Source organism: Mixophyes fleayi, chromosome 1 (assembly GCF_038048845.1).
Source record: "Mixophyes fleayi isolate aMixFle1 chromosome 1, aMixFle1.hap1, whole genome shotgun sequence".
Taxonomy (NCBI): Eukaryota; Metazoa; Chordata; class Amphibia; order Anura; family Limnodynastidae; genus Mixophyes; species Mixophyes fleayi.
Window position 1 is genome coordinate 350,089,701 of NC_134402.1, and position 11,784 is coordinate 350,101,484.

At 43.7% G+C, this 11,784-nt stretch overlaps 1 protein-coding gene across 1 annotated transcript; it reads left to right on the plus strand.

Moving 5' to 3' along the window:
- The first annotated feature begins 9,741 nt into the window (after window positions 1–9,741).
- LOC142108811 (uncharacterized) lies at window positions 9,742–11,340 on the plus strand. Its single transcript, XM_075192699.1, has 3 exons — window positions 9,742–9,812; window positions 10,018–10,101; window positions 10,695–11,340. The coding sequence occupies exons 1-3, from the start codon at window positions 9,743–9,745 to the stop codon at window positions 11,321–11,323; spliced, it is 783 nt and encodes a 260-aa protein (XP_075048800.1). The 5' UTR covers window position 9,742; the 3' UTR covers window positions 11,324–11,340.
- The last annotated feature ends 444 nt before the right edge of the window (window positions 11,341–11,784 follow it).

Consider the following 11,784-nt stretch of genomic DNA (forward strand, 5'->3'; position numbering starts at 1 on the left):
GCAAGGAAAAAATCGGACCTTCATACATTTACCCCATGGAGGGATTTTATTTTATTTTTCCTATAATAGGGGGCATATTTAGTTTTACTTCTAGATGGGTCAACCTGTGTACCAGGTGTAAATTCATACAAAAGAAAGAAAGATTATCGCACTAGGAGTGGAAATTACGTCATTTTGCTATCTTTTCTAATGATATATTCGATATAACTTAGAGGGGGTGCTCTTTTAATATAGAAGCAAACATATGAACAAAAAGACCAAAGTACGGTCTAAGTATATAGACAAAAGACACTCCAGTTCACAATTTTAAAAGTAAAAAATGATATATATAATTTCTAATTTTTGTGATGAGTCGCTGCTCACCGAAGGGCCGCGCACGACTCACTTCTGGTGGTCCCAGGCGTCCCGGCCGTCTCCATGATGACCGGGGCGTCACTTCCGTCTCCTACATCCTGGTTGCCTGGGCAACAATCGGGACGCTCTAACTCTACTGCAGCAGCGCCCGGCCAGCGGTCTTACAGCCGGGCGCAAGCGCGCAGAAAAAAATAACACTTTGTGTATATGTGTGTGGGTAGGAATGTTTAGAACTGAAACAGAGAGCAAGTTAGGTGGACATTGCTAGGATGGCAATGGTAGAACATTCTGTGCAAGAGAGAGAATACTACAGTTGATTATTATGTAGTCACTATTCTACACTGCCAATTCCTTGGTAATTAGTGCAGTAGGGAAGGGTCTCGCTGGCACTCTACACCTATTGGCTTCCCTCACTACTTAAGGCAGTGAGGACAGAGCCTCACTGCCATTTATAGCTCTCAGTGTAGCTAGGCTCCCTGTTCCCTGTTTCCTGCACTTATGCTGTGTTCTAGATCTGATTTCCCATGTATGACCCGTGGCTTGTTTCTGGACCTTGTTGTATTGCCTGTGACCTCTGATCTCGGGTTGTCTTTGGATACGTTGTCTGCTGCTGGCCCTCGACCCTTGCCTGGATTTCACTCTGCTGTCTGCTATTACACCCTATTCCTGGGTTCTCCCCAGTCAGTGCACATCTCACGACCCTCTGTTTATCTGCAGTCAAGTCTGTCCCCACCACTAGGGGCTCCAGTGAACACCAGACTTTCGGAGCAGGCTCCGGGTTTTGTTGTACTGGCTGGAGGGGTTCCTAACAATTTTAATATACATTTAAAATTTTTATTAATGGGCAAAATAAGCCTTTATTCCAGAAATCTCAATTAAGTGAAATATTAAAAACAATAGAGAGTGAAAAGGATATATGAGAAAAGAGTGAATGATAAAACAAATCATACCTTTCATGTGTAAACCGATAGGGATATAGTATAAGAAAGTATGAGACATCAGATGGCTAAATTTTCAATTTATTGAAATAAATCATATTTAAATAACTAGTCTGAGTATGTGTGTCTCTTCTAAAATACATAATCCCGGGTAATTACTCATATGTGAAAGGAGCCAAAAATGACCTCTAGAGAAAGGGTATATATTGAAAATTATTGGATGAGGGAAATGTGTATCACATATGGAATATCACACAATCTCTTTATAATAAAGAGAAAAGATTAGCTAGAGGGTGGCATAGAAGGTAGAAATGAACCAGCCACGGCTGAAATGAACCAGGATGAAGTCCTGGAAAAAAAAATTCCGGGGAATTAAATAACGACATTACCAGGGGGAGATGAGGCGACATGCCAAATTTTTGAGATGATGAGTCCCAAATGGATAATTAATGTGATATAACTGGATGGAGTAAAAAGCGTTTGGGGTGGCGAGACCTTGGGAGCCATAGGAGAGAGGATAGTGAGAGCAGCCCTAAACCTTCAGCCTCAATTTTAGACCAAACTCTAGTTTCTATCGGACCACACCATAGAACACATTGAGCGAGTTGGGCAGAGAGATAGTGTCTGAGGAAATTAGGAATCCCCAAGCCTCCTCCCCGCGGGGATCTCTGCAGAAACTTAAGTCGAACTCGGGGCCGTCTGGCTGACCGAACAAATCTAGTAACATGAAATTGTAGGAATTTGAAATCATAGGGTGGGATATCAATAGGAAGAGTTTGAGTTGGGACCAAGCTACAAGGTCTGACTTTATTTGGTCAAGAAGGCGGGGGAAATTAGCTTGAAAAAGGTGTCGGTAATGTTTAGTGATAAAGACACCCAAATATTTAATTTTTTGGAGCGCCCATTGGAATGGAAAGGAACGCTCCAGAAGTATCTTGTCTAATTCGGCCAAGAGAGGAGGCACCGAAACATTGGGATGAGTAATGGACAACAAAATGTCATCTGCAATCTTATGAGTAGAGGGGCCCACCTGTATACCCGTTATCTCACGGTTATCTCAAATTCTTGCGGCCAATGGTCAATAGTGAGAGCAAATATAAGTGGGGAGAGGGGGAAACCTTGACGAGTGATAAAACCCACCTGATCAGAATGGATGAGGGCAAGGAGAAATGGGTTCAACCTAGAGGCCAAGATCTTTGAAAATATTTTGAAGTTTCTGCATAGTGATGGCCGCTCTACGAGAAAGAAGGGTGTTTAGTTGACCCTCTAGTGAGGTGATCTTGGGAAGCAGGGCTGGGTCATGATGAGTTTGGTGCTGAGTTTGGTGCTGAGTAAAGAGCGATGCTAATCTGAGTTCCAAAGAGGAGACTTCCTCTGCCGTTTTTTTTCCTACAGTGGCCGACTGACTAATCAGTTGACCCCGTATAGTAGCTTTATGGGTCTCCCAAACAATTCCTGGGGTCCTGTCAGGGGTTGAATTATCTAAAAAGTAATTAGTGATGGAGGTCTTAATATCTAGGTATGTGGATCTATTAAGTAAGAGCGAATCGTCTAGACGCCATCTACTATGCTGTGGGGGCGGTTTCAAGAGATCTAGAAGGAGAGATACGCCCAAATGATCGGTCAGGTGAGGGGGTTGTGTCTGCCTGTATTACATTATGGGTAAGTGTATGCGAGACTTGTAACATATCTATGCGTTTGTATAGTTGGTGAGGGACAGAAAAATGGGTAAAATCCCCAGCATCCGCAATACAGAGCCTCCATGAGTCATAAAGATGATGCTGTGAAAGCAGTATGGACAGACATGTGGTGTCTGGGAAGGTAAAAGGGCCCCGCCGGGAGGAGGAGGGAGGTGACCTGTCGGGGACCGTATCGAGAGATACATTAAAGTCACCGCCAATGATGATATGACCCCACGCCAACCGCTCAGTGTGTTTACATTTTTTTGTAAAAAAAAAGGCTTTTGTCTCTGGTTTGGAGCATAGACTGAAACCACAGTGAGAGGGGCAGAATGGAAAGTGCCGTTCACCAACAAAATGCGGCCTTCAGGATCTGCATAGGTCTTGGAATGAAGAAAGGGGACTTTAATATGAATCAAAAGCAACCGTTTCTTGCAATCCGCCAAAGCAAGGAAGGTCTGGGAAAACTGCTTACCCTGAAGTTGTGAATGGAGTCCAGTAAGATGAGTTTCTTGTAGAAGTACGATGTCTGCTTTTTCTCCCCTACAGGAGCCCAAGAGAATCGTGCGTTTACATGGGGAGTTGAGGCCGTTCACATTGACAGAGAAAATCTTTAAAGCCATAGCAGCAGCGGTGAGCCGATTTCTGATGATAACAGTAGGCACTTACAAGGGGAGCATAACGAGTTAATTCGTCCATGAGACAGATGGTTTAAGAACAAGTAAAAAAGTGGATCATAGTATTAGTATATAGTATTTGAACAAAATGGCAAGAATAGGCAGCAGAGACTTGGAGCTAAAATGGAAAACACCAGCGATATCGAATATATTGTGTTGATGAAGATTTTTAGTGACTGGCTTAAGGTCCCTCCGTTTTTGTATCATAGAAGGAGTGAGGTCCTGGAATAATTGAATCTCCATGTCCTGGAAAGAGACCACGGGTTGGTCCCTGTAATGCAAACGGACTATGATGTCATGAGGAGGTTGTCTGCTGGTAGGCTTAGTTTTCAGGGCATGATGAGCCCGGTCCATAAGACAGTCAGCCTCAGAGATATCCGGAAGGAGATGAAGGAACAGGGACTTGAGGAAAGCTTGGATATCCTCAGTGCCAACTTCTTCAGACACTTTTCAGATGCGGATATTACTATGGCGGGATCGATTTTCAGAATCCTCATGTCTTTCCTTCAAAGTTTCAACTTCGTCGCAGAGACAGGATAGCTCCTTATCAATAACAGAGTTGGAACGGCAGATATCATCCGTTTTTTATTCCAGGGCATCCATCTTGTTGCAAAACATGTTGAACTCAGTTTTGAGCTCACTGACCACTTTTGCCAGCTCCTGATAGAAAGTCATCTTCACCCCTTCCAGGAGGCTAGTCATTACCGCTTGAATCTGAAGAACAAGCTCAACTTCAGAAGACGAGGAGCCCGATGCCCCCTGGTGGACAGCTTGGGGGGAGGAGGGTATAGATTTTGATCCAAAGAAATTTGCTGATGTTCCCAATGTCACTTTCTTTGGTTTGGTTGACATGATTAGGGCTAACCAATAGGTTAGGAAGGTGAGAAAAGGAAGGAAGGTTAGGAAGGAGACCGCACACTGATCTCAGCTTAGTTGTAAGGGATCTTACCCAGGTTCGGGCAGCATAGTAAAATTCAATTAGTGGCCGAAAACTTTGTAGTGGACGACTGTGTCAAATCACGTGGAAAGAAGATCTCTGGCAGTAAACGACCTCCCCTCTGTGGTAGAAATGGGGAGCGTTTTGCACATATAGTATAGGACACTTGCAATCCAGCTTCAGCACATGTTACCTCCGCTTATCACGTGGGTGATGCACAGAACAGAAGTACATCAACATAAACTGGAAGTCCACCAAAGGCGACATGAGCAGCACTGGAGACCGCAGCCAGGGAGCAGAGAGTAGGCCTTGAGTAGCAAAGACAGCCGCTGGGGAGCCGGACAGCCCAAAACTCAGGTGAGACAACGGGTGCACTTCAGGGGATGGTCCCCAAGGATAGAGATAGGTGCAGATCTGCTGAAAACCTCTCCTATACTTCAGTCCATGTAGGGGCCAGAAAGGAGTCCGAAAGGCGTGAGAGGTGGGCGGAAGGTCTGTGCCAGCAGAGTAATCATGGTGGGGGGCCCAGAAAGCATTAATTTGGCTGCAAAAAGGAAGACCAGCCACAGGGATCCAGCCTGTGCAGGCCACCCCCACAGTCGAGCCGCTAAGTTAGTGCTGCATTGCTCTGTCCAGGGTGCAAAAGTGCTCAATGTGTGCCTAAGTGCTTGAGCCATGAGTGAGAGTGGTTGATGGTAAAAGGGGGTTCAATTAGTAGAATTTGAATCCTTCTTTCTCAGCGGAGCTCCCTGTGGTTAAACGAGGTATTAATATCACCTCAAACTGTCTGCACCTCGTTTCTCACAAACTAAGGACTATAAAAACATATAATTTTTTAGCCTTCTGGTTCCCCATATTTGTCAGTCATATTTAAGCTTGTATATATTCTATTTTGAAAGTAGTTAAAATCTCTGCCGGCATGGTTTGTTATCTTGCAGACTAGTCCATTGTTTCAGCCTAGTATAAAGGATTATTGTCCACCAGTCCTGTATGAATGAACATCACACCAGGGGGTCTCTTGTCTTTGTTTAGCTGTGGGTCTGTGTGTGCTAGCATAGGGAAAAGGCTCACAGACAGAGCTCTATGTTTCATTACAGAGGATTGCATTGTGTATTTAAATGGAAATGTGTCTGGATTGTGATCTCTCCTGTTTAAACAAACTCTGCTGTATTGTCACAGAACAATACCTGTCCCTAATTAAATCAGGAGCGACTCATCTGCTATCCCCTTTGTCTGTATGTTTACCTGTGAAAAAGTAAACACAGAAAAGGACCAATCAAGCATGTCCTTAAACTCCTAAGGAGGCAATGTTTGCCTTTGAAAACCAGCTCGAGAGAACAGCAAATTGGGATTCACTACCAAGTGATAGCTGAAGTCAGGCTGGCGTTGAGATATAGATCTCTGCCCCTGATAGGAAAGGGATAATTGGTCCCTGGAGTACTGCCGTTGCCCTAATCTACCTCTTCAGGTCTTGGGGAGCTGTGTGTCTGCTGAAAGCGGAGTGACAGTGACTCAAGGTCGCTACCTTTGCTGGTAGCCTTAAAGGAGAGAGGGGGATAAGCTTGGATTGATAGACAGCAGTCCCTGAAAATGACAAGGTTGCTGGTGAGGTATTTTCATTATACCCTGTATGTTGTCTGTGCCAGACTGTAGTGTTATTTGTTGCAAGTTATTATATAAATATGTTTATTGCTGTTTTGTGCTACTATCTTGTTAAATAAACTTATTTGTATTATTTGGATATTTGCCTGGGTGATTTTGAACCTTGCGTAGGTACCGGGTAGGCCAGCTGTGCGGCACAGAAGGTTACGTCAAACCCGGTATCCTCACACTCCCTATAATGGCGACCGTTCGTGTTGGCGCCCAAGCCGCGCCCAACATGAACACATTTTAGAACCAAAACCACATCCAAAAACAAAACATGGAGGGTCAGCATGCATCTTTAATATATATTTCTCACTATATACCTAAACTATTCTGCTATTTCTGAAAGGAAATATATTCCCGCCATTCGTATTTAGCACTGCTCTATGTCACATGTTATATCACATTCTGCTTGGAAAAAAAATTTGCTGCATTGGCATTTACTTTGACATCATACTTTTATTATGGCTAATCAGCAGCCCTGGTTTAGCTGTGGTAGCTGAAAAGTGTGGTCTCATACTGATGTGACTAGCTAAGTCTAAGAAATTAAGTCATCTCCCCAGGGCCATCTTAACAACATTATGGGCCCCCGGGCAAAGCAGTGCACCGGGGCCCCTACATATATATATATGTATATCGATATAGATGTATAGAGATACAGATATAGATATAGACATATAGAGAAAGAGATAGATTCTAATTAGGAGCCCTGCCTATGGGGCCCCCTTGCCTGTGGGGCCCCCGGGCACCTTCCCATCGTGCCCAATGGAAAAGATGGCCCTGCATCTCCCAACCTCCCCACCACCACTTCCCTACTCTCCACAAACTACCCACTCCCCAGTTATTGCAACTCCATCTCTCTTCACAAATTCTTACCTCACTTTTACTAAACTTACCTTGGGGCTTCTCACAGCTTCTTTAGCTGGTTTTGGAATGCTACTGTTCATTCACAGTGTTATGAATCTGATCTAATGATGTCACAATGCTATCAGTTTTAAAGGGGCAGGAATCAGTGCACAGTCTGGCCCACCCTAGATTCACCAGTACTCTGGTGGGTCAGTCTGACGCGTGTACCTGCCTTGAGCCTTTCTTAAGGCTAACTGCTACTACATAATTTTCCTTTAAAATAAGCCTCAAACCAAGCTGTCCCAGATGCATCTATAAAGAAGTGTAATTACCCATTATCCACAATCTCCACCTGTCATATTGAGCTTCCATTATAGTTGTCTGAAAACTCATTTCATATCCGTAGGCTACTTCCTCATGCACCCTTATAAGGTGATGTAGGATTACACAGTTAAGCCTTTTTTGCAATTCTCTGACTAAAAAACCTCCCCATAGTTATTATCCTTTGTAACCTTTTGCTTTGTACATGCACTGTGCCCTTAAAGCCACTAACCTGTGCTGCGGCATCCTGCATCCATTTTCTCTATCCCCAGGAAATTTATAGATGAATGTGGGTGTTCTGTTTTATGCTGTGATGTGAGTACCCCAAATAACTAAATCATCTTCCAACCAACCACCGCCATAGAACTCAGCAATATTATACATATTGATGAATTTCTTGGACCCATGAACAAAGATAATCATCTAGGTAATGGATTATTTCCTTCCTTAGTATCCATTCGAACAAAGAGTTGAAAAAAGGCAGACATTTATCCACATACATTTTTTTCTTCCCACACACACCAGCACACTCTGGATAAAGTTGAAATAACAGGATGTTAACTCCTACTAACAGTGCTCTGTGCCTCAACCTCAGAATAGCTGCATCAAATTAGATGTACAGACATCAATAATTTTTATTGAAAATCATAGGGGGAGTAGGGGGAGGGAATAACAATTGGGGATAAAAAGATTTTTAAAAAAGGGGTAGGGGGGACAATTTATACATGCACAAAAGCAACACTACTTCGTATCTACTATATTCTGTGAATAGCAATGCCAAGTGACAATCATACAGTCTCTTGGGATAGTGGTGGTTGAATTAGGCTAAAGGGCACAAGATCAGAATCGCTCCCGACATCAATCAGTGTAGAACCCTCTCCATCCATAAGAAATTCATGCCATTGTTACCACTTAATAATGGGTGATGGGTCCCTCCATTTCTGTACAATGGCTGCTCTTGTTAAAATGAAAATGTGACCGACACATTTCTACTATAGTTAGGGATGTGGGAGGGGTAGAGATGAGATAAGGCTACCTCTGGGGAGAGGTGTAAGTCAATATTATGGACTTTAGTCACCAATTGAAAGACTTCCCACCACAATTGTTTGATAAATGGGCAAAAAGTTTAAATGCGACCTCCAACCTCGTTACTATTGCACCAGCAACATTTAAATAGGTTGCACAAAATTTTACCTAACCAATCTAGAGTGAGATATAATCTATTCAAAAGTTTAATCTGCAATTCTGAGTGGTTCAGACACTTAGGGCTAGATTTACTATCAGGCGTGATGCATGGCGGCTTCAAACCGCCATGCATCGCGGCGGTTTTCCGGCGTGTTTGCATTGCAAACAGCCGGATTTACTAATGGGCGCATTTCAGCTTCAATTTGAAGCCGCCGGCGATGTAACGGCGGGATGTAATGCTCAAAGCCGCCGGCGGCTTTGAATAGAACATGGCGCTTTTGCTTTAAATGACGGCGCTTTTGTGTAAAGGCGGTTTTTTTGAAAATTACACCTGTCTCCTGGCCTGTTACTATTGGCTATTTTCAAACTCAGGAGATTTGACATCACAAGCCCTATATAAACCACTGGCCTGACACTTTTTTCTCTGATAGGGTTTAGAGGAGTTTTGTGAGAGGAGTTTGGAGGATAGTGGTTTGCTGAGAGTTGGTGTTTGGTGGATTGGTGGAGCGATATCTGATTGAAGTGTGAGTAGTCCTGTGGTTTTTTCCTGTTTTGTACATTTATTTTCTCATTTATTTTCTGTCTTGTATTTTTTGTATTTGACTTGTCCTCTGTCTGTGTTACTTGTGTGTGACGGTGTGGAGAGTGTGTCTGTAGGTAGTGTAGTTTGTTCTTTGTGTTTGTAAGTCCTTCAGTGTTTTGTGTTTTTCTGTCTTCTGGGTAAAAATGTCCAGAGATAGGAGGGGAGCAGAGGCTGAGGAGAGGGAGATGGAGGTTGAGGGGTCAGAGGAGGGAGAGGGAGAGGTTGAGGAGACAGGACAGAGCAGGAAGACCAAGACAGGGAGGAATGTGCGCTTCTCACATGATGAGAATTGTGTGTTGGTGCACAATATCATTCCCTGCTACGAGGTGATCTTGGGGAACCTGGCAGCCCAGACTCCGCTAAGGCGGCGCCACCAATTGTGGGGGAGAGTGTGCGACGCTGTTAACGCGGTGGGCCCACTAAAGAGGACAGTGGCGCACTGCCGCAAGAGATTTTCGGACATTAAGAGGAGGTTGAAGGAAAAAATGGCCCAGGAAAGGAGGTCCACAAGACGCACGGGTGGTGGCCCCCCTCTTCGCGTTGAATATACCAGCTATGAGGAGGAGCTGCAGCAGATAATGCCCCGTGAAATAGTGGAGGGAATTAATGTGCAAGACACAGATTCGCCCTCGTTTGCCCAAGGAGTTGGTGAGTGATTTGTCCTTTTTAAGCTAACAATATTGAAAATGTTTTTTTATTGTAAAAGTGTCTTTTTTACTCAATCAGTATGTAAAGGGCAATAATTTTGTTTATAACTGTTTTTTAATGTGCAAACACATGTCTTCCAAAGATTTATTATTTGTAAAAGGCTTTTTGCTGCAAATACATTGTATGCTTTTTCTAATACATCCAGATTCACCTGGACCACAGTTGAGTCCCATTCCTACAGCTACACCTCCACCTTCAGTCAGAGATTCGGCCACAGAAGAGCAAGCAGGTGTGTGATTTATGTTTTTGTGCTAAATAATGGAGTTAATTGTTTTTCTGTGGAAATGTTGCTGGCAAAATTTTTTTTATTAAAATATGGTGTGCTATGCGACCTTAGGGCTACATTTACTAAACTGAGATGTTGGCTAGAGCAACCAATCTGAATATACCTTTACTTTATTTATTGCATTCTACAAAAAGAGAGCTCAAATCTGATTGGTTGCTATAGGCAACGTCTTCACTTTTTTACACACGCAGTTAAGTCAAAATACCCAGCATGTACTACACAGAGGGAGGACTGAAATAGGATTTGTGTACCCCAAGGCACGGTCTAGCCAGATATTGCGTAATAAATCACAATATTTGTAGGTTACAAATACTATGCTTTTTTAGCCCCCTCAACCATACATAGTTCATATGATACTGGGTATTAAAAGGATAATATGTGCATCCTTAAGCAGGTAGCATAGGACAATAAATCATTAATGCAAAAATTGTGAAACAATCTGTAGTTTGTAAAGATTATTCTTTCCTATCAAGTGTTCAGAATGCAATATACAAACATATTATATCCTATATACTTACCGTCATTTTCATACACAGGGCCCTCTTCATACCAGGCACCTCAGGTGGAGTCCCTCCAAATGTCCCCTGAGCCAGATGAGCAAACCATAATCACCCTGGAAACAGTGGATGCCCCTGTGTCTGGTTTCCAGGATGTTGCACCTGGCCCTGCTGAAGCCCCAGCACACCAGCAGCCGGCACCTCAGAGTATGGACCCAGCCCGTGAAATGGCGCAGTCTATTGGTGCTTTCCAGCAGCAGCAATCAGTCTTCATGGAGAGCCAAACTCACAACATTTCCCAAATTGCGGCCCAGTTGAGGCGGATACACCGCACAAATAGCCAAATTCCTGCTGCAATCAATCGTCTGGCTAATGCCTGGGAGCAATCCAATCTGCAGATGGCCCAAATGACTGGGGCTGTGGAGGCATTAAATTCCTCCGTTCGCGAGGGGAATGCGAACCTGACCCGGCTGGCAGGCCAACTGCAGCAAGAACTCATTGCCCGCTTGCCTGCACCCTTTTCCTCGGCCACCACAAGTACCGCTAGTACGCCAAGCAGATCGGCACAGAGTACTCCTCCAAGGAGAGGTGCTCGCACCAGGGGTGGGCCAGGGAGAGGACAGAGTGGGGCAAAACATAGCGATATGCAAGCAAAAAGGCGTCGCTAGCGCTAACACATGACTATTGCCTCATGCTTTTTTTACTTTGTATAAGCATTATCCTTTATTATTTATTGTGTTGTACTGCAATAAATGCAGTTAAATTTCTATGGTGTCAGTGTTTATTTTCTGCTAATTAAACAAGAGTATAGTGATGTTTTAAAAAACTAGGCACTCAAATCATTTACACATTGCCCTCTGACTGTCACAAACATTGCACTCACATCAAACACATTTTAGAGAAATAAATGTTTTTCCTATTGTGTAGTAGTTTGTAATGAGACGGACTCTAATCTGCCTTCCGCCCTCTGTGCTCTGCACATCACCAGATGTGACACAGACCCCTTCTGCTTCAGTGTGTACTGCACTAATCGGTGGGGTAAATTGATGTAATGCTAGATTATGTATAAAACAGCCAGCCAGGATAATATCAGACCCCTTTTCAGGTGCATACATAACCACCCCACCAG